This window comes from Wasmannia auropunctata, unplaced genomic scaffold (genome assembly GCF_000956235.1).
Source record: "Wasmannia auropunctata unplaced genomic scaffold, wasmannia.A_1.0 LD334208.1, whole genome shotgun sequence".
NCBI lineage: Eukaryota > Metazoa > Arthropoda > Insecta > Hymenoptera > Formicidae > Wasmannia > Wasmannia auropunctata.
Window position 1 is genome coordinate 134,065 of NW_012028682.1, and position 24,308 is coordinate 158,372.

The 24,308-nt window shown below is 35.1% G+C and overlaps 3 protein-coding genes across 6 annotated transcripts in view; 1 reads left to right on the forward strand and 2 right to left on the reverse strand.

Annotated features, from left to right (window-relative positions):
• The window catches only part of LOC105459113 (TBC1 domain family member 25), an 8,263-nt gene extending 7,292 nt beyond the window's left edge, over positions 1-971 (reverse strand). For 2 of the 4 annotated variants that reach the window (XM_011704847.1, XM_011704844.1), the window contains exon 1: positions 169-971. The gene's annotated coding sequence lies outside the window, so the exon portion shown is untranslated. The remainder of the gene's footprint in view (positions 1-168) is intronic. The other 2 variants (XM_011704845.1, XM_011704848.1) reach the window with 2 other exon arrangements.
• A 582-nt stretch (positions 972-1,553) lies between these two features.
• On the forward strand, positions 1,554-6,365 carry LOC105459114 (uncharacterized protein KIAA2013 homolog). Its single transcript, XM_011704849.1, has 7 exons — positions 1,554-2,150; positions 2,696-3,167; positions 3,253-3,490; positions 3,575-3,813; positions 3,908-4,135; positions 4,363-4,637; positions 5,142-6,365. The coding sequence occupies exons 1-7, from the start codon at positions 1,967-1,969 to the stop codon at positions 5,327-5,329; spliced, it is 1,824 nt and encodes a 607-aa protein (XP_011703151.1). The 5' UTR covers positions 1,554-1,966; the 3' UTR covers positions 5,330-6,365.
• A 6,445-nt stretch (positions 6,366-12,810) lies between these two features.
• Positions 12,811-24,308, reverse strand: part of LOC105459158 (metabotropic glutamate receptor 8-like) — a 101,220-nt gene continuing 89,722 nt past the window's right edge. The window contains exons 13-19 of the mRNA XM_011704939.1: positions 18,608-18,831; positions 16,797-17,077; positions 15,824-16,144; positions 14,242-14,384; positions 13,829-14,009; positions 13,356-13,543; positions 12,811-12,951 (exon numbers count right to left, since the gene is read on the reverse strand). Of these exons, the coding sequence (XP_011703241.1) occupies positions 12,811-12,951; positions 13,356-13,543; positions 13,829-14,009; positions 14,242-14,384; positions 15,824-16,144; positions 16,797-17,077; positions 18,608-18,831 (1,479 nt within the window). The remainder of the gene's footprint in view (positions 12,952-13,355; positions 13,544-13,828; positions 14,010-14,241; positions 14,385-15,823; positions 16,145-16,796; positions 17,078-18,607; positions 18,832-24,308) is intronic.

Sequence of the window (24,308 nt, forward strand, 5' to 3'; positions counted from 1 at the left end):
ATATATATATATATATATATATAATTCAAGTTATTTAATTCGCTACTCCACGTGACAACGCCGCGCATCTCGCAGACACTAATCCTTATCCTCGAAAATTAAGAAATATCGCCCGGTATTTAGACAATGAACATCAACTAGAAAAGGCCGTGTATTTATTGTACGTACATACTCAATCCACATCATCCATGGTGTGCGCTCCGAAGTGCAGAAGGCACTTTTCGCTGCAACGACTGCAACGAGGCATGCTCGCTTTCTAACTCGCCTAATTATGCATTTGGGACGACTATGAATGTAGCTTTGCAAAAGCACACAGTAGAGAATGTCGAAGGTTCCAAGAGGATCCAGGGGAGATTGTCGAATCGGCGGGTATATCTGGGTATATCGACGTTGACGCTGACGATCGAACGTGTTGTGAATTCAATTGCAAGAAAGACCGCGATCGAACGTCGCCCCTAGCTGTCATTGGTGTCAGCCGTTGTTAATGCCCGATGTTGCTCAACGTCATCGCCGTCGCCATCACTATTAATCACCGACGTAACACGACTCGAGGAGGTTAAAGACGTCACGTCAACCGTGCAGATCGCGCTCACTAATTATAAGTCGCCAGCATTCGCACAGCTCGTACTGGATCTCGAGTGACTGGATCTGGAGAGCTGGAGTAACTAAACTGTGGAGTATCTGGACTAGGATGTGTTCGATTTTTGAGGCCGTGACAGTGAATAGGAGCGACGCGTCGCGCTTCGTCGCCCCGCTCTGTACTTGATGTTTCCAAATGTCAATTTGAAATTTTGCGTGACATTGTGCTTATCAAGCGATATATTAACATTATTAACCGCACGAAGCAAGTGCCAAATATAAGCTTATTTGTATAGAATAACTCATTGCGAATAGTTTATATACCCGCGGCACCTTCACTGTATCTATATAGATATTGACGAATTATTGTAATTTGTAACATATATTTGTACATATAATATATATATATATATATAGCTAATATACATACGGAACAAAGTAAGGATTTAAAGAATAAAATAATATAAATAAAAAGTAAATATGTAAACGTATATTATTATATAATTGAAGGATAATCGCATGGAAATCCGCGGCGTGTACAAATCTTAATAAATTAACTATAAATTGACCGTTAATTTTGGCAAGAAATCTCGTTTTTATTCAATATTTTCGCCAAGTAAACGCTATAATTAAATAAAAAAAAGTACAAAGCAGAGTAATTAGCTATTATATAAATAGCGCCTTATTCTCTCGAAAAATTTCACATACAAAAATACAAAGGAAATCTATATAGTGTACTATAGATAGTATTTTCGTACATTTTCGTATGCAGAATTTTTCAAGAATAAGGTTCCTGGTCTGAATCTGAAGCTGCATCTATCTCTGGCAGCAAGAGGGATGCGAACTGAACTGATGCAAATTGGGCCGGGCGAACACTGCGAGCGCCACTGAACCTGCACTACCTGCAGTACCTGCAGAGGATACCTGCAGTCTGCAGGTCTAGGTACGCGACTGCGCCAAGGCGCTACACTACTAACACGCGCTACCTACATAACCTACAAATCGTCAAATCAGTCGTCGGTCGGTCGGTCCGCGCGTATTCATGCCGTTCACAGCAGTTCACAGCTGATGATGTGCTTCATGTGTTGTGTCTACGCCGGTATTTGTTTATATCGTGTGCAGGGTGTGCAAACTCCTCTGACGATGCATCCCGACGTTCCGAACAATTGCTGAGCCGCGTCGCAATTCGTGAATCGTGATTCGAAAGCGACAGAAACAAAAACGAACCCTCGTCGATGATTCATGCCAACACTTTCTCTCGGCAATAAGGTTATGTCCATGATCATTGGTGAGACGACGACGACGACGACGACGACGACGACGACGACGACGGGATCAGCGACTGTATCGGGCACACGCGTTTCACCAGGGCGCGAACGCTCTCGCGATGATAAGGACTGGCGGTATGCTGGACGGCCGTGAGTTTGGCAAACGTGTGCGTCGTGTCCTGGACGGCAATTACTCGTATCGTAAAATTCTCTTAATCGTCCTGGTATGCGGCGGCCTGTTGCTGTACTTCGGCCCGCCCTTCGCTCAATGGCTCTTTTCCTCCGCCAGAGAGCCTATAGAAGGTAAGTAATTTCGATATTGGAATACCAAATTTAACTGTTTCACAACTGTTTCTTTTTCAAAACTTTTCTACATATAATATTTATATAAATAATTTACTTTTTAAAAGTTCAAAATAGTAATTAAGTTGACGTAATCCAACTAACTACTTTCTGATTTAATTGTGAAATCGTTTTTATATATTAGTGTTATTAGCTTTTCGATAGGCAAATTTTGAATCTTCTTTCATCATATAATATGATTTGTGTGTTTGAATAGATAAATTAATATACACATATATGTATATTGTGTGTGTATGTGTGTGTGTATGTGTGTGTGTTACAATATAAACATATTTGAATCTAATTTAAATCAATTAAAATTCATGTAAAAAATTATCTTTCTAACACAAATTGCACTACATATCGAGAAAAGTATTTTTTTAAATTTATTTGGAAGCAGAATACAAAATATATTTTTAATTCTGCTGTTACATAGAATTGCCTTTATGTCTTTCTACAGTGATTAGATATGTAGTGAATATACTAATGCGTGTGCCTTTCCACAGCATTTGAAGATCATTGCATGAATGAGAGATTGGCTAGTTTCTACTTTGATGCTGTTGAATATAATGCAAATATTCTGCACAACCCACCTAAGAAGAATGAACATTCTTATCTGCCGTATATTGGCAATGGTGTTTTTGGAGTTCCCATTTCTCCAGAAGCCTGGCTGTATATTAAACATAGGAGAGCGCTCTTGCTGCCTGTACAATGGCAACCATTGATCTCGCATCCTATACCCAAAGATAGCTCTTATCGAGAAGCAACTATTGTTCATTTTACAAATGGGATTGTTTACAAGTATCAGTGCCTTCGAGAGGGATATCACATAGAATTTCAATATTATGCTCATAGAGGTCTCGATGGAATTTTGGTGCAGACTATAAAACTCTCTAATCCATTTTCACTTTCTCAAGAAATACCATTAAAGTCACAGGAATCCATTCACTGGAGTAATTCTCATATAGAGCCCATCAGGTAAGTGAAATTTCAAGTGTTATTTTAAATAATTAATTAAAAATATATCAGCATTTAATTCGTCATCTATTATGTAACGATATAGAATTCAAGTGGATGGGCTTAATCATGATTACTCTTTCGTATCTGGATTCGTATCTGCGCCCAACTCTAACAAGATAATAGTTGTATCGATAATTTACAAGGCTCCGCCTAAAACAGTGCAGGTAAAAGCACATAGTTCCGTTAAATTAGAATTCTTGTCAAGCATTCAGTACAGCGAGCCAATCTCGTCCGAGTACTATCATGTGGAACGCGATGCGACTAAGAAGAGAGCTGTCGATGTAAGCAAGCGAAGATTTCTCCAATTTATTCCGTTGTTTCCACAGAAGAAAAACACATGCGCATTGTTATTCTTTGTTGTACAGTTGATGAGAAAGGCGATTGCGCGCCAGCAGCGAAGCCTGAGAGAGGAGCATGTAAATCTCTGGCAGAGTTATTGGTACACGAGTCTGAGGATAAGTGATTCCAAGGCCGACGGTGCCATCAATGGCTACAAGATTAATTCTACCATGTATTACGTATTGTCTCAGGTTCCGCGAAGTGTTCAAGATGTCGAGAAAAATATTGCTATGAACGAAGGATGCTATCGAGGTCACCATACTTTGTAAGCCTTGTAATGATGAAGAATTGTGTCTGCCATTTAAAAGTAATTTACGCGTATTAATTATAATATATAATATATAATTCTTTTCGCTTAGGGATGCTCCTCGCTTATGGAAAGATACCTCAACTATCGATGCCGTCAACGAGATAGTTGAGGCATGGTTGATAACATTGGAAAAGCAAGGTTGCCATCATCTAGTGATCGGAGGTCCTGCGGCTGTACAGCAGGCAATCGTGTTGAGTCTCGGTAGCCTGAGATTCAGTAATCAACATCTCGAATTCAATATCGATCCTCAGTATCTTCATCGCGATTATTTGTTTAGGTACGTCTATATATTAACAATTAAAGTAAACGTAAAATTAAAATTACAAATAAAAATTATAAATAAAAACAGATTATGAAAAAACGATTTAATAAAACAAAAACTTTCTGGTAAATTACAATTATTTCTACAAAAATATCATTGTTTCTTTTATATGTTTATCTTTAATGCTAGATATTATTTTAATGTGTGAATTTAATTCACTCTTGAAACTATATTACTTTCAGACGTATAAGTTACGGAAATTTAACGCATGTAAATATATCCGTAACAGTTGGTGAGGATAATCGTGCGATATTAGGAGTAGCTTTAGATAAAAGTGATAGTGTTTACTTTGGATGTGATGCCGGCTGTTTGGACGCACCAGTTCCTCTCGACCAGACTTACACGAATTTTCCCGTAAAATTGACGAAGCCACTAACCGCAATACTTTACATAACATCCGATCATCAGCACATGCAAGATCTTCGTAATGCTCTGCATGTGCACGAAGTAGATGATGGTATGTTAAAAAATAACTTATTATTACTCAGATTAACTCAGAAAATCTTTATTTTAATAAAGAATTTTGCATTAAAAAAAATTAAGACTCCCAACTAGTCACCGCGGCCTTATTAAATCGTGACGTCAAAAGTGCGAAATGACACGTAAAAATGTCTTGCATGCTATTTTTAAATAAAGAGAATTTAGATGAAATAAAAAAATAGGGTTATTTTAAAAAAAACTTGTAAAAATGGATGAAAATTACTTTTCTCTCTCCTGATCCCCTCCCTCCCCTGACAGTTAGTAAATAGTCAAGAGGCTCGTGAAGCACCTATTCAAGCAAAAAAATACGATTTGACAGTGGCTATTGAAAGGAGTGAAAAAATGTGCTTTTACGTGTAAAATTAAAAAATAATATTACTTTCCATCCATTGTTACAAACTTGATAAGAGAGTACAATGTTTTTAGTATTAATAAAATTTATTGTTGAAAAATCAATGTATACATACATATATTTTTTCAGCGCCGGCACACGATCACCAGGTGATGGCTTTGCACAAGCATGGACACCAACTCGGAGGCTTGCCCACATTATTCTGGGTTAGCATATGTTTTCTGATAATTGTGTTTCATTTGTTTCTATGTAAGCTCATTTTTAACGAGTATTATGGTCATCAAGATCGGCCACGAGTTCGATATAATAAACCGTGATATAATTGTACATAATTTTTTTGTTGAGATGTATATATGTACATTATAACGCGCGCGCGCGCGCGCGCGCGTGTGTGTGTGTGTGCGTGTGTGTGTGCGTGTGCGTGCGTGCGTGCGTGCGTGCGTGCGTGCATGTGAGTGAGCATGTGCGATACCCTCGCACGTATCACAATATAACCAGTAGGACCACTTCGCAAAAAATACGTGTTTGCGCAGATATCGCCACGCAACTTTTGGATTGGATCCAATGAATCCGTATTATTATTTATCTGTTTTATCACTTATGAGACACTATTTTCTTGATTCGCAACTTTTGCTTTGGGCTGGATTCAATTAATCCGTATTATTACTTATCTGTTTTATTATACTTATGAGACACTATTTTCTCTATTCGGTTCTGGATTTTTTAAATGGTAACATAGTGAATGTTTACGTGATCTGAATGAAATCAAAGATGCCGACACGAAGTGTCCTACTGGTAATACGTATGTATATACATGTACACATATATATATATATATATATATATTTTTGCAAGTCATATAATTAGTGGATTAATTTTTTTTTTAATAATGAGGTGTGTATGTGTGTGCGTACATGTCTTAATGTAAAAGTCGTATTTTTATAGCATTAAGTTTTCTGACTAAAACAAAAGCTACGAGCAAACATATTTATCTATCAATCATTCTAAAATTATAAATTAAAGTATTACCACTTTTTTCGCGCGTCTTACAATTCTCTTATTATTTTTGTTGTTGCATAGAATCTTGATGTAACATAAGAGGAAAGGATTGTAAGAATCAGCCGCATTTAGTGCTGATTATACGACAAAAATAATTTGTTGACAACATTTATTAGAGAATATTTTAAATGTATAATAAACTGTATTACAACATAAATAAATGCGTACATAATGTAACAATTAATGTATGATGATATTATTGGTGAGAAAGATACGTATGCTAACAATAAGTTATAATTGCCTAACGAGATAATAAATGTGATCAAGCATTCTTGGAATGTTTATGAATGACTATAATCATAGTCATCATTGATGAAATGGCAGTAACTGATACCATTATCCTCATCCAACTGAAATACATTTAATGAATTACGTATGATTACGCGCGCGTGCATACACACACAAGTAATTTAATTTTAGCAAATAATTGAAAAATTGTGATTTTTTTACATACACAAATAAGCGTATTATTTTCAAATAAATAAATTACAAGAAAAAATATATTTATTGCCGAAAATTTACTTCTTCTTTCAAGAAGTTTTAAAATAATTTGAAACTTGTATATCAAATATTAATTTGCAGAAGAAATTTAATAGGAGCATTTTTGAAGTTCTTGAGTCATCAGTAAAATTATTAAATGAATAAAATAATATTTATTATCTATAGCTACTGAATAATTTTTTGTTTTCATAAAAATGGTACTTGAGAACAAAAAAGAGATATTTGATGAAAATTGATCTATATCGTTATTTCAGTCAGTGAGGCTCAATATATGGAAGCGAATCTCTTAAGGGATTAAAGTCTCTAGTTATAAACGGAATGACTCGACAGCGACAGCCTTTATATCGTAATAATTATTTTAAAGTCATAATTAAAAACAATTACGTGGATTTTCGTAAATGTTTAACACGGGCGACAGCGTGTTGCAGGCCCGATAACGCCACAAATTGTCGTGGATACGTGGTTATTAACTTAAGGTCCTTATTAATTGACGTATGATGTTCACGGCGCGCGTTTGCGATGCGCGCGACGCTTATAAAAAAATTCGCATCTCCGCGGAGAGACCCGTTAATCAGTCTAAATTCATTTAATCTATCGACGACTTAGCACACGTAATCGACGTAATCGTACATTAACATCGCATTGTTGCGATCAGCGACATTATAGCTTCCATTCTTTAGTCCGAAAACGGATAGGCGAACTTGGGGGGGTACGAAATATGTATATTGATTAAAGGATAAATGAAAATAATTAGGCCCACAAAACTGCCGGTTAGAAAAAACTCGTTAGAATATTAAGAATAAAGTAACAGTGATAAAATAAATGTCCTTTTCTTTGAAACTGAGAAAGCTTGTTGCGAGACAAGTCTCGATCCATCTGAAGAATAAAAAAATTCTCGCAGCGAAGAAAGATGCTTGCGTGTATTTCAGTTTTGAGAAAAGTCAATTGTTATATACTACGGGTAGTTTGTTTCTCGATTCGTTACAATTTACGCTACTGCTTTCCTTCTTATCGCTATTTGCACGATGTGCATTGAATAGAAAACATTAACTTTACGGTCGAAACGATTCAACGTGTTGAATTAGTAGTGTAAAACATGTAAAACAGTTGAAAGGAAAAGCAATCAATAGATGAGCGATATAGTTAGGCGTGATTTTTCTTAAAGTTCACAAGATTGTTGGAAAGCACCGTACATGCGACGGCGCAAGTTAGAACTTGATTTTATAATGTTACTCATATAAAAACTAATATTCGCTAGGGTGATAAATGTACAATTTTAAAATTGCATCTGATTTTTGAATTCAATTACAATCGCAGCATTTCTTCAGTCTCTGCTTGAATTTTTTCGTTTTCTTTTTAATTCCTAAGGAGAAAAATATTTGTAATGCGATATTCAATTTGGAATAAAATTATACAAATGTAAAAAAATAATGGAGCTTACAACGAGATCATTTGCATTAACATAAAGTTTAAAAGAAATTAGAATTTTGAACTGTGTTTAGATTTAATTTGAATCTTATTCACGAGGATGAATATATAAATGGCTTTTTAAAGCCGCTGCTTTCGCACACATTTAGTAATATCGCGCTCTACGTATATACCGTGTTACATATTATTACGTATCTAATTTTCTTCTCTTATTTACAAAATCTTATCCGCTTTTTATAATTAATATATCGACTTAACTTGTTTCAATTAAGAAACAACAATTCTCGCACTGTTGTTAATATTCTACGAAATACGGTTCGCAATTATATCTATATATTTGTTGGCTTTTCATAATTCTCTTTTTGTGCTAACATTAATTTGGCACTGTAATATAAAACTCTGTTTTAAAATTAAATACTCTTCCGCGATTGGGAACGGTGTTTGCGCGGTAAACCGAGAATTCTCGTTCGCGTCTTGACATTATGATATACTCATACATACATGCACGCGAACGCACACACACGCACACACACACACACACATACATACACGCGCGCGCGCGCGCGCGTGCGAATATAATTTTTTCCATAATTCTCTAGCTAATATATATATATCGATCTCAAACACGAAGATATACGTATCAAACTACCGATAATCGTGTTGATTGCTAACAATAAGTGAGTCTGTGGAACTTTGCTATGGATTGTACCGCACAGCGGTATATCGCCAGTTCGTTAACTAATCGTTTTATTTAAAATACGTGTTTGATGCGTACTCGAGTACATTTTCACTATTATATCGTAAACACTGACAATACGTATCAATACGGATCAATGTTTTGACCCATTTTTTTTAGGAGTAATACATCTCGTTTAAATAATCATTTTTAAAACAAATTTGCATGTAACGGGTATCTTTTTAGACACATGTTATATCATTTAAGTAAAGCTCTTCACGACATAACGACGACGAGAAGATATATGATTCGACTCGATAGGATCGGAGAATCTTTAACTAGAACAAAGTTGGGGCTTCCATCTATCCATCCGGAGCTTTAGAATGAAAAATTGCAAGGACTTACACTTAAACCGGACATTATTATAGTTTAGAGTTAGACTCATGCAAACAGGTCTCTCCTTAGACTAGCATTGTTATGTACAGAGTCCGTTGAAGTTATCATTCGTTTAATCGGCTTATTACCGCAGGCAGTTGTATATTTATCAAGTTACTTACTTACGCACCCTTCGGGCCAATAGTTCGATATATATAGTTTTTCGTCATATGTCCAATTAATATATTTAACAACCATTCGTGCATCTCCACTACGCAGTATTCCATTAAGTCGGATAACGACTATTCATTAATATTTTTTTTATTTGCAAATATATATTAGAAAATTTGTTTAGTTATAATAAGAGCATAAGCAATTAAGTCCGGCATTAATAAATGATAACGATAAAGAGAATCATTATTCTACATGTATCTTCAAGTATAGAATAAAATTTTTTAGTTGTATGCTACTAATAAATTGCATTACTGTGCATTAAAGATAATCATAAGAATAAATTGAAATTTATTACTCAATAAAATTCATAAAATGTAATAAAATAAAATAATATTACTTGTTTGTGTTTGCTAAAAAAAAATCTTTGCTTTTATCGTTATTCGACTTAATCACGAAGATATCGATATACATTCACGGAAAGTAGCTCACATGATGCTAGGCACACATATATAACAGCTATTATTTTATATTAATACATGCACGCAATGTCAACGACGTCTCTTTAGATTTCGATGCTATATAATATATATTTTGTACAATCATTAATTAAGAAATATCCCATTTCTCGGGGAAGCGAGATTCTGCGATTGCTCAACCATAACTATAACTGTAGTATATATATTTACACAGATGCTCAATTATCAAAGATATTAATTATTCATTATATAATCATTCATTAAAATAATTGAACAAGAAGCATCGGTGGAGCATGTACTGATCCGCGATCTACAAAGTTTCTTAAATAAGTATTAATTATTGAACCAGATATAAGTTCGGATATATTCTATGTATAAAAACAAAGAGAGAAAACAAAAAGAAGAAGAAGAAGAAGAAGAAGAAGGAATTGGATAAAATATCTGCGGAGAAAGATTTTATTTAATCCAAACTTATTTTCGGCGATGTCGAAATGTCATAGAAATATTCGTTTCAGATATTAACATAGATGCATTAGACAATTAACAACGATATTTTAGGCGTATCAATACCTATATCCATCTGAACTTGCAAGGATACCGGAATATATACATATATGCCTCGGTATCCCTGCAAGTTCAGATGGCTATAGGCATTTCTGTTCCCGTATGTATGTACACAAGGCATGACAAATGCCTACCCATCTGAATTTGCAAGGATACCCATATATACTGACCCATATATATGTACGTACTATATATATATATACGAATATGTGCCCCTGCAATTTTAGATGTACATACTACAACGCGCTACACAAAAATCAAATTAGTAAGACATTCGATATATTCTCTGGAAACGATAATAACAATCGATTCTAACTACTCGATAGACTTTGCCTTCGTTTACGTTCTACGCTTACGATGGCTATAACAACATTAATGTAATTATCGTTGAAAAACGCTTCGTCGAGTCTTTCTTATCTAGCAATTCTTATCGTGCTGCAAGTAAAATCGTTTTGATTTTGGCTTCTTTGTACAGAAACGTGTTACTTGGAGTCAGTGTGATTTCTCTCTCTCTCTCTCTCTCTCTCTCTCTTGCCCGCCCTCCCTCTTTCTCATCAAAACAGTTTATTATTAGGCGTATTCTTTCGGTGCAACAAGGCGCGTTAAAAATCGATTCATCGTTGTGTTTTAGCGCATTCATTGTGTCTCGAATTACGTTTGAGTGAGGGTTAACTTTTCGTTTTTGCGAGGATTTATCCCCCAACATGAATTATCTCTACATGAATTATTTTCTGTTAAAGTTAAGTGATACAAAAATTTCTATGTTGAAAACGAAAGAAGGCAAAGTGCGAATTGAATTTGTACTTGATATTTCTAATTTCATTGCAGCTTCTCTTATAATATGTAAATATGTAAATTTTAATTAGTTCCAATTTTTAAAGCCGAATTTAAGATAAAAGTGATAGATTTTAAAAAATGACCAGGTCACCGGACTAAATTCCTGTTTCAAATATTTGGCAACTGGCATTTCTAAGCAATCGCTGTTATTGTTATATAATCAATATTCTCGTTTCTTTTACGACTGAGATTAACGGTATCGCTAACATTTGCATCCGTGGTTCGTCTTTGAGCAAAAGGATGCGATAATTATAATTCAGTTAATTTGATTTTATCGGATTTTAATACTTCTGCATATCAGATCAGCTAGCACGCTCATGTCCGTTCAGAATTAATTAAGATACAGTATTCCACACAGTATTCCAAAATCACTGGATAAGTTTTAAGAATCACGTTTGGCGTAATTTCGAGTAATCTATCATCACTTAGAGTAATTTATCATATTACCGTGTATCACGTATATCAATATTTGGATGGTTTTATCGCGTTGTGAATAACAAACAAAAAAGTTTGCTATTTATATGACGCAAATTAATTACGACAAATATATTGAATATTATATGGAAATAGAAGAAATTCTCTTAATATGAAACGACCTGCAGAATATGATGGATTTCTTGTCTGTTGTTTTTATGTATTTCGAAATACTTGGTACTTGCCGAGCTCCGGTCAATCTGAAACTCATATAAACTCCACCACGTACACATGTAGGAAAAAGGTCTTTGTTCGTGAGAGATGAATGGATCCCAAAAACTCACCCGCGTGATGCTAGAAACTTGCTGAATGCCGGCGGCGGGAGTGTGTAGTTCGTACGTCGAGGACAAACAAAGCACGAAAGTTTTCGATATGAATAACTATATAAAATCGTAGTCTATGTAAAAGGACCTTTTTTTTTCGACGACCAAATTGCGACCGTCGAATATGCGTTTTCGTGTATAGTATTTAATATCACTCTTTGCACAGAAATTATTCTGATAATTTTCTATTATCAAAGAATCTATCTATCTTTTTAAAAGAAGACACGACATCTCAGAAATAGAAATTATCTAGTCGATGGAAACTTTTCTGATTTTTAGATTCATATTTCATAGTTCATAAGTTTATGTTACTTATAATTTATGATAAAAATATTTGTCGGATTTAGTAATGCAGGGTGTTTCTTAAGTACATTTTATAAAGAAAAGTTTACAAGTCTTAAAAAAGGCCTTATTTCAAATACATAATAGGCTGTTAAAAATCATTTTTTTAAAATTTTATAAAATTATAATTTTTTAAAATCTTTAGCGAGAGTGTGTACTGTAATAAAATAATAAACATTTGTAGGAAAAAAATTGATTCCGTTTATTAGCATACAAGTTTAAAGCAGTAATGCATTATCTAAGCTCCGTTTCTACTGTCACTGATGATTTTTTGCAAAACTTGTGAATTTTTTTAATAAAAAAAACTTCAAAAATCAAATCCTAAAATATGGAACAGTACTTAAGAAATAGCCTGTATAATTTTGTGTATGTAACCACGGGCCGAGTGCAAAGAGTTGTATAAGCGTTGTCAGATTACTCACATCTCGTGTAGGAATATACAAAACATTTGGCGCTTATAAAACGCTGTCAAATACGGCAAGATTGACGAGGTCCTTCGTGTTGATCGGAAACTCGGTGAAAGATGCTGAAGGGGAAATCTGTCGCAATTCGAGATGACCGTTCGAATACTACGAGGAGAACTCGGAGAAGGTCGGCGAGTCGCTGTAACTTAGAATTTGCTCCTCGTTCGAGCACGATCTCTCTTTCCTCGCGCGCGCTTCTACTTTCTCAGAGATGCTGCTGATTGCGGCTTCGTTGCGATAGCTCGGCTTGAAAAGGAAACAGAAGAGTATATGGATTAGAAATCTATATGTTGTAATGTTTGTCGTCTCATAATGATAAAAAAACCATAACGAATGTTGTAAAGCGTAGTAACAGAATAATAAAAATCGATCGTTACAAACGATATAGCGAAAGAGTCAGCCATGACGAAGCTTCAAAAAACAAAATTTTGAAAACAAGCAAAAAGAAAGAAATCCTTCAACGTAACTGCATAAACAAACACCCGAAATGAGCAATATAAATAATGATTGATTGCACAATAAATTTCAATTTGATTTCTTGATTAGCACGTTCTTTCGAAAAGCCAGGCTGATCATCAATCTGCCGAAATCTCCGTGATGGGAACAATCCGTTATTAAAGGATTCGAAGGTAAAAAAAAATCCCTGTCACCTGATCGGAGTCGTGGCGCAGCTTGTCCTGACTCCTCTCGCGCGCTTGACGGGTCACCAGGCTCATCGGCGGGCTGGCGGTAAGCTCTGGCAGTTCCTGAACGGTCGACAGCTTGCGCTCGTCCTCATCATCGTCGTCGCCGTCACCATTATCATTACCACCGCCGCCGCCGCAGCTGCAGCCGCCACCTGTACTGGCGCCAACGCTGCCGCTGCCGCCGACGCCGACGCCGCCGCCGTCGCCGTCGCCATCGCCGCCGCCGCCACCGCCGCCGCCGCCGCCGCCGCCGCCGCCGCCGCCGCCTCCACTACCGCCGCCGCCGCTGCCGCCGTCGTCGTCGCCATTGACATACACCTCCGCCTCGGTCTCGCGCATCCTCGCCCGATGCTCTGGACAGGGAGGGAGGTGTATGAGAGCGACCTAGCTAACGGAAGTCTCCTCGACCGATGGACTCGCCAGCGCCTGGGTCTCACCGTTCGCGTGCTTCCGCTCGTCCGCACGTCCCGTACCCGCGCCCGCGCCCGCGCCCGCACCCCCACGGGACATCGGGGGGCTGCTGCGCGAGCCCGAGGTCACGCTCTGCATCGTCTGGCTACGGCCGCCGGCGAAGCGCATGCTGTATGCCGCGCGATTGCCACTCTGCAAGCCGCCCGTCTACGAAAATCCGAATGGATTTTAGACATCGGACGACAAATGATTGGAGAACAAGGGAAAAGATTTTAGCCCCCTAATACCAAATTCCCTCAGGCTATATTTCTACAATGTGCACCGATGCACTCCAAGAGCCATCGCGTGCAGATTTATCAAGCGCATGTTCGCATCTCTCGATCAATGGAATGGAAATTCGTTGCTCGGCATAAATTCCACAAACAATGCGGTAACTTACGCTGAACATCAAATTGATCGAATCGTTAGCGTTAGTGTTAGTGTTAGCATACGCCTTTACATCAATTTCAATCCGACCTTTATGCGCCTTCGTGCGCACCGGTGCATCCAGTCTCCAATTCGGTATAATATTCGCAATCAATTCTGCAACGTTTGAACACAGTGTCCACATTCACCGATCTGTATCTGACTCATACATGCTTTCCTAGGTATATAGATTTATGCTCTCCTAGATATATTTAGATTTACAGACATTCGAGCCTTCTCTTCGCAATTGTACTTCAATATCACGTATCACAATTATTTTTTTTTTTTACTAGTGGACATTATTTATGAAAAATCTCAGATTTTCGCAATTCTCTAAACTTAAACTTGATAATTTAAGTAAATAAACAAAAATAAATAGAAGAACTTTGTCGTATACTTTGATGAGATTTCCTAAACATTCTGCAATCGATGAAATTATTACAAAACAAAACCATTTTTCCATCGTACTTTAACTTTGCAGAATAAATTTTATTTGTTTTGTCGAAGGGATTAGTGCTTCCACTGCTTCCTCAATGTGTATTAAATGCTGATTCTCATGTGGATTTTGATGGGATACAAGAACCAAAACTGGTTTCAGTGATGGAATTGTTTTGATTTAATAATAAATATCTAGGATTTAACCGATTATAATGCTAACAAAAGAAGGGATTTGGAAGGGAATTAAATATGTTTATTTCAGAGTGAATTGAGCCAGTAATTGTGCTCTCCGTTGTGCTCTTTAATCAATTAATAAACTGTTTATAATAACAAACAATCCTCAATATATGTATAATTTACTGTAGCAGAGATTAGATTAAAGTTTGTCACACAACATGCTTATTGTGCAAGGAAAAGATTAATAGGTAGAAATTTGTTTACTTGCGAGGGGGAGAGAAATTGATAATTTGAAGGAGTATTATAGATAAAAATATATCTATAGCAGATATAAAAGTACGATCCAAATTGAGTTCCGAAACAGAAAAGTTAATTATGTCTTAAAATTCTTATTAGATTTAGTGTAATTTTATAAGTTATTCGCGAGAATTGGCGAAAAAGCTGAGATAACTGTTATTTAATGACATTTGTAGTATGAGTTATCTAATTTATGTGAATTTTGGAGACATCCCTTGTCCATTCCTGTCCATTGTTTCATGGATTAATTGTTAGATGAGATAAGTATGTACAACAAAATCTATACATACGTTAGGGTGACCAGGACGGACGTTCTTATAAGGCTGGAACAACACCAGATAGACCTTGGGCGTGAAGAGGCAACCGAGGGCGACCGAGGCGGAGATGTTGATGCACATGCACATGCTCGCGATCTGAACCTGCAACGTAGGCAGCCGTCCGCTCGACTTTACATGTTAACACAGAAAAACGCGCCGTGAGGCTCTCTCTTGTGTGCGTGTGTGTGCGTGTGTGTGTGTGTGTGCGTGCGTGTGTGTGTGAGTGTGTGTGTGTGTGTGTGTGTGTGTGTGTGTGTGCGCGCGCGCGTGCGCGCGCGCGCGCGCGTGGGAAGACGTGCGCGTAATTCGCGTCCGCCGTGGACTCGCGATCTGTGGCACAGACCTTGTAGTCGTTGTTGGTGCCGAAGTAGATGGGCACAAAGGCCAGCCAAACGATGCACGTAGAATACATGGTGAAGCCGATGTACTTTGCCTCGTTGAAGTCCTCCGGGATCTTGCGGGTCTTGAACGCGTAGAGGGTGCACATTAAAATCAGGAACATGTTGTAAACGAGGGACATCATCAGCGAGAATGTGGACACGCGGCACGTAAGCACCGCGGACAGCGGATACGGATGGATCTCCGTGGTATCTGGCGGCTCGATCATCAGCCACACGATAGTGCCGATGAGTTGCACTGCGGTGATCCCTGCATAAATGGGAGTCACGTAATCCAGGATCAGGCTCTGCGTACTTTAGAAGCTGCTGTTTACATTGTTAATCGAATAATGAATGGAAATGTGAGAGAAAATCCGCAATGTGCCCAAACTGTATATTTCCCACATTAAGCTATTTCCTTTCTACAGAAATAGAATTATATACATATATATAATAGTATGCATATAATATATAAAACTTTATAATTAATAAAAAACACGATTAATAGAATTGTAATACAAAAATTATAATAAAAGATAATAATTTATACATATAACTTGTAAAATTATTTTAAAGGTGGGAGAGAGCTAGAGTAGAAAAAAAAGAATGACGATTAATTCACTTTTCAAGTATCTACTTGAGAGATAATTAATTTCTGTTTTTAAAAACTAACGATACAAGGAGGTGACGTTTTGATCGAAACTGCAATAAGCAAGGATTGCGTCAATAAGATGCAAATTCCTTGTGTCTATCTTATTGTTAGAGAGAAACTCTATCGCCTAAGGATCGCACCATTATTTCTTTTCTTCGGTCGAACACAGCTTTTATTTCACGTTACGTCAAGCATTGGCGTGTGCAATTATCCTCTCGATGCCATATAGCTTGTCGACATGTTTACCGAGGTGAGTGCAGCTCGTACTCACCGATAGCGATTACCACTTGGCTCTTGGGCGATGTGTAGGAGAGCCTCTTGATCTTCTTCGTGCCTTGGTTGAATATTCGCGATATACGATTGGTTTTTGTGAGGATCGCACTGTAGCATATACTAAGACAGAGACCAAGGCCGATCCTGAGGTATGTGCAATTCCATGTGGTCGGCTTGCTCAGTATGACGAAGCTCATGCCGTAACAGGAGAGAATTCCCACCAACAGAACGTAACATAGCTCACGTCCCGATGCCATGATCACCGGAGTGCGATTGAATCTGTTCAAACACAATATATTCATAGCGAAATCGATGAGGTCAGTCAAAAATTTCAATTAATATTTGCGAAAGATATACTGTACATTAATTTCGTGCCTTAAATAGATTAAGAAATTTAAATTAATATTAGAGTGTGATAAATAATATTTCTGCAAATATACTTTCTCATTTGTACATTTTTTTATTTATTCATGTATTATTTTCGACGCTTTAGTGTTTTTTAATATACAGAAGAGAGAGAGAGAGAGAGTAAAATTTTTTCTAATTGTATTGATTAATAATCTTGAGAGAGATATGATTAGGCTATCTCAAAATCTGTCATTACATTTTCTGGAGATGTTGAATCGATAGTAAATTTAAATTAAACAAATACTTAAGCATAATTTACACATAAAACGCGAGTTTTGATAATTATGTGTTAATAAGTTAAGTTCAATTAGTGAAAATATAAAAAAAATAACTCTAGAATTCAAAATGTTCTTTTTCTTTTTGTACAGCCATGTACAGTAAATGCATTAAACCTTTTAGCTCTTTAATTAAGTAAGTTTAATAGGTCACTTATTAAGCTTTCGATTAAATTTTCGCTTCGAAAGCATCGACTTTATATCTTTTTAAGCACCCTTTTTCAATGCTAATATGCTCCCCATTCAACCTTGTTATATTTTCATTGAAAAAGAAGATATCGAATGTGCGTCAATTTCATCTCACTCATCACTCTCGCACGACGAAAAGTCTTTTTATATTATTTACATTTTTATTTAATGCAATAAAAATTTTTACCTAGCCTATATTATTTGTATCGTATTATTTGTTAATACTTTGCAGTTCGCAGTTTATATACATATATCCGATTGAAACAAACTATAACTATGATCATACGATCCGAGACAATAAATATCACTTTTTTAAGAGTCTTATAACATAAGATAGATTATAGATATTATTTTAAATATTATTTAAATATATTTCCTTGTCGAATATGGTATGCGTTTTAAAATGTCATAATTAAACAACCCTTGATGTAAGATTACATGGCACCGTTTAATTATACTTATAATTGTTTTAATGTTGCCAAGCAACGTTTCGTCCATGTTTTTATCCACAACACGTGCATGCAATAATAGATGTATATATGTAAAAATATTAATCTTATCGACATACACATATACGTTGTACATATACTCTGCGTGTCATTGGACTATAACGTTAAAATACGCATGACTTTATGCCGTCGGCAAGCCATATGGAAGTGTTAATGATAGATTAGATTTAAAGATTAATTTAAAAATGTTTATTTTAAATGAAATATCAAGCAAAATCGATAATATTGCAATCTTTGAGATTACACGTACTGCGGTACTAATGTAGTATAATGAAATTTTGAATTAAAATTTTATTTAAGCAGATCTATTTATATATTTTTAGATAGATTCGACTTATCTGAAAAATAAGATTTGCTAAAAAATCTTTTTTATTATTATAATACAACACGATCGAGAAAACAATGAAGAAGCAATGCGCGCATCTTACCGTATAAAGACGACGGTGGTGAAAAGAGTGCTGAGGATCCCGATGGACGCAAATATCAACGGTACTAACGCCCAAGGACTCGTCCAGGGTATGACTTCAGCAGTGAGCTTAATGCAGCCCGTCATCGTGGAATTTGGTGCATATCCGGGATTGCACTTTTTGCACGTGTCGTTGTAAACGTAGGCATCCTCTCGGCAGGCGACGCAACTCCAACAACAGGGTTCCTGGAAATTGTTGAATTCTTTATAGTACGTATACCATTGTCAACTGACAATGAAAAAGAATAATTAATGAGTTTATAAGAACAATTAACAATAAACCGCTTGTCTTGAATCAATGATGAATAATGAAGCACATTGTTATATAGCACGTTGTTATAGCAGATTGTTATATACGATCAGTTGTTAATAATCTTTGTTATTATACTTTGTTAATAATCTGTATTATTAATAATTAACAATTTAATAATTGTTATTATTAATGTAACGATTTTATAATAATACTATACATTCTATTCATTTATTGTAGAAATACGTTGTAGGAATTAAATTAATTCCTATGGAATTACTAAATTAATTGTGTAAAACTAAACAAAAATAAAAATTAGAGATTAAGCATTCCTCTATCTTATTGATTGATGTAAATTATGAATAATGGAATTTTAATAACACACACACACACACACACACACACACACACACACACACACTGAAAAAATTTTAGCGAAATAACGAAGACACGCACACGCGCGCGTATTATACATATATGGCCATTTCTACCAATGTAGATTATCTTTAATCTTGGTTTAACTTATTTTGTATCTTTTACTAGTTCGAAGAATTAGAAAAACATAAAAGGTAAATAAAACCGAGATTAAATTTAATTTACATTGGTAGAAATGTGCAATAATCAGACATAAACTCACACAGAGAGTTTATGACTGATTGTACATACATACAAAACATACGACATGAACTTATGCTCTTGGACAAGCAGATTTTCTTGGACAAGAAGTGACGGTTTGTCAGTATTTATGACTATCGTCTAAATTTCTAAAGGATTGAAAAACTGTGACATAAAATTCGTTCCAACGTGACATGCAACGATGTATAATGATATTCAGAGAAAATCTATTTTTTTTTACACAACTACCTAGGAAAAATACCTAGTTCCATCTGTTGGATTAATAAGATCTCCATTGACATTTGTTTGAACAGACAAACAGACGGATCGGAATTATTTACGGGATCTGCATGGAAAAATAAATTTGTTTCCGGACGCAACATGCTCCCCTCCTTTATTAACGTCAGCTTACTCTGCATTACATTGTGGAATAATAAATGGTCTATGCTGGAGATAAAATCGATGGTTTCATTGCAGTTTGAAAGTACTTGAAATTTTTCGAGTTAGTACTTGCTAAAGTAATAACTCGTCCATAAATAACAACGGGATTACAGATAAATGTAGTAATAGACCGCTGATACAAGAATATGACTGACGAGAAAATATTTTATAATTATGAGGAGCTTTGTATAAACGCATAATTTTATAAAGCATGTATTGCACAGATAGGAATTATGCAGTGTATTGACAATTATTAATAATCTCGCGTTTCAATCAGTCTGCAATTATCAGACTATCACTGACTGACGATATTGATTTGTAACGCTTCGTATGCAATCTCTGACTGCTAATAATACGCTAATAGCTAATAATTCTCATTATTGTTATTAGCATCACTAGAATGAGAACTCTCTTGTAATTATTATAACCATTACGAGTTACATTATTCGCACGACAAATCAAATTGCGTATGATTACACAGAAATGGTCGAATGTGACAACGATTATCAGTTAAATCATTACAACGACATTCATTGTCAGACGTATACGATCGAGCCATCTATCAGAGTATATGCACTTCAATCAGACAGTGCATGCAACTGGTTTGTGACACGGAAGAGTTATATATATTTCCCCAGCGTAATTAATTAATTACTTAATTAAGTCACGCTGAACGAATAGCTATGAGCGTTTGCTTGTACCTACTTCTCTTTCACTTGCATAATAAAGGCTGATGCGAAAAGTGCAGCGGGCTGCATTTTAAGCTCATTGTGTGAGGATGCAACGTTGTTTGTGTTTAAATCCGATAATTATAAGAAATAATTCCGGCAGAAATAGAATCTGCTAGCAGAGTATAACAAATTGACTGGTAGATTCATCAAATAGAAGTTATAAGTAATCGGCCATTTCATAACCAATTAAATGAGATATATTCTATTTAAATTGTTACGAAATGAGAAATTCTGTTCGGTTTCTGCTAACAATCTGTTGTCGACACTGTTGGCAAATTCTATTGATAGAAAAAAAACATAGGTTCTATCACATGCGGACAGATTTCATGTTAATCTACTGCAACTTTAAGAAGTTTCAATCACAAAATTATGCTATTTTCGTCAAAAGTCGCGAGTGTTAGACGAACATTATATGTATAGTTTTCCTATAAATAATAAAACAGAACAAGCTATTTTTCATCATCAGCCGCGTTAATTAGGATATGATGTAATTATAGGATATACGATATAATTGAGCTTTTAATTTCGCATGAACTTATTCCGGGAGCGAATTGCGGAAAAGTGATATAACGAAATTGCGAATGATGAACAGATAGTAGACGATGGAACTTAGAATTTACTTTAAGACTTTAAATTCCCTTCCGAAAATCTAATCGTGAATAAAATTTAAACTGACATCAGAAAAGAGTATTTAAAAAAAATTCTTTAGTATTTATAAAAGAAAGTTTGAAAATAACAATGTTGAAAATCCTGCGCGAAGCGTGTGCAAATTGATAATGTAAAAAGTAAGCAAATAATACAAAGAGCATATGGCTTGTCGATTAAGGTCGCGGATGATCTTCGTCTTGAAATCCGAAAGTAAATTACACACAAAAAAATAGATAAAATCGCACATCAAGCCAGTTGCGACGACAAAAAGAAAGAAGGAAATTTAAGGATTTAGGTTAAAATTAAAGAAAGAATATTAATAAAACTTACAGGAAATTCTTGTTATTTATATAAGCAATATCAAAGTTTAAAAATAAAGGAGCATAGCGAAACAAAGTAAATGTTTTCGTTTTCATTCCTCGAAGATTTATTAACGTTTGAATTCACAAAACAGTGGTTGTAACAAATGTTACGATGCATTCTATCTAAAGAAAGGCATGTTAAATCGATATTTGAAAATATGTATCGGTATTCTTTTCGCGACGATAATTGATTCTGTCGCTGCGCTAATTTCGTGAGCAGCTGTCATTGCATAGTTTGACAGTTGTGTGTATTAAGATTGCGATATAACAGCAAATTATAGTAAAAATTAAAAAATGTTAAATAGCATGCGCAAAGCGCGCGTTTGTAATGCTAGTTCATAAAGTAAAAAAGTACAATTATATAGTATGTATATATTGCGTATATATAGTGAAAATAGAAATAATTAAAAAATCGTCATATTTTAATGATATTTCTAAAACTTGACTCCAAATTATATACAAATGGTTTGCGAATAGAAATGTTTCATTACTCGGACTAAAGATCGTATTGTGTCTAATTTCATTATGAAGAGAAGAGAATAATGAAAAAATACTTTGTAAATTCTCCTTATTTTTATGTTTTTTAAAGGAGCTCGAGACTAATCGTTATGGCGGAATGAGATGCTCGATACTGTCTTTGGCTATGGCAATTCACTATACAGTATCGAGTATTTCTTGTTTGCTCAATATCAATTAAGAGAAGCAACCAATTGTTGGCATTACAGAGTTTTAAGGTTCATATATATTCGTATTCTGGTTCAAATATCGATCTGAAGAAAGATTGTGTGTTGAAGTGTGTGCGTCATTAACTCTTGATAAAACATTAACTTTGACAAAACATTAAGGGAGACATTTTAAACATTCACATTCAGGGAAATAACCCAACTATATGAACTAAATGAATTTGTACGTACGTCCCAACAGTTTTAAGAGTTAAAAGACATTACTACTTGACAAATGCAGTTTAAATATTATATATACTGACAACGCAGACTTATAATATTTAAATTAATTAAATTAGATATTAAAATAAAATATCTAATAATACAATAAAACGTTAATTTTAATACTACAAAAAACAGATAAAAATTAAAAATTAGTTTAAATATATTATTTGAAAACAGAAGGAAGATAAAAAAGAGTTATGCTAAAAAATAGTAGATATCCTGTTGAATGGGAAACAAACATACGTACAAAATTCGTATGTGTAACACGTATAATTACTATTGCATTATGTATATTATGTGTGCTTATATCTCCAAAGAGAAACATGCGAGAAATGTCGAGAATACAGAAATGCTCACATCTAGGGTTGAACTCGGGATTGGGTCACAATTACAGATCTGCTTTAACTTGCATGAAATTTTGACCGTCGAGAGAACAAGCTTGAGTGAGAATAAGAGAGAAGACGGGCATGAGGTAGAAGATATAGTTCGCGTTCACTCTTTATTAGACGTAACCCGCATATCACGAGAGTCTGTGGAAATTGTACATTGAGACTTCTCGTGGGATTTGAGTCAAAATGTGCGTCAGAATTTAATTATACAAATTGCACAAGATAAGCTGAATTATCGCTAAAGTAGAATCATAATTTCATTAGTTTCGTTATATTAAAAAGCAAATTCAGTAGTTGATATTTTGTTTTCAATATATTTTATATTGTATTGTGCGTTCTCGTAATATAAATTATAATATGAGAGAGAGAGAGAGAGAGAGAGAGAGAGAGAGAGAGACAGAGAGAAAGTGGAGAAGAAAAGATATATAGAGTATTTTTCGTACTAATGTTTATATATATAGAGGAGATTATTAAATAATATATTAATTTTGATGTATCAATAAACTCTGCAGCGGAATATCATTTTTAAAATTTGCATGGATAAACTTCCAAAAACGACCCACCTCCGATTCCTACCTTTTATTGAAACTTTATCAAAAGCTTTAATTTGGACTAAAATAAAAGCCTTTAAAAGGAATTTCAGCGACTCTTATGAAAAAGCCATTTTTTAAGATGAAATGATAAAAATATGTGATAGATAAATATTTCGATCAAGAGATCACCTTCAATGGCCTTGACCTTGACATATATTATCAACTCAGTGACCCTCAAAAGGTTTTAGCCATTGTTTTGAGTTATTAACAAAAAATGTTTTATAAATAAAACGCAATTTTTGTCGTATATTATATATCTCGCGTGCAAAGTCAGAAACTCATGTGAAACAGTACAACTATACGATCTTGGTTCGCAAAAATAATTAAATATATATACATATATTATATATCTATCAAATCTTCGCCTTACTAAATGGATGAGTCTACAATATACTAAAAATAATAGATACCGAAAAGATTAGACAGACCTCTACGCAAGATAAGACATATCGTGAATCATTAGTAGAAGCACGTTGTTTTAACTTATGTTAGCACATCGTTAAAAGATTTATTTTCTATTTCTGTAAAAGATATTAGCTATGTAATAGGCGGGGGAGGGGCCCCTCTCCCCTGCATCCCTCTCCTCGCCAAATTATCCTTTTTAAAAGTTAATTGCTGATATTAAATATGTGTATTCTGGTTAAAAAAATAATATAAATATTTATTTGAAAAGGCAAAAAATGTTAT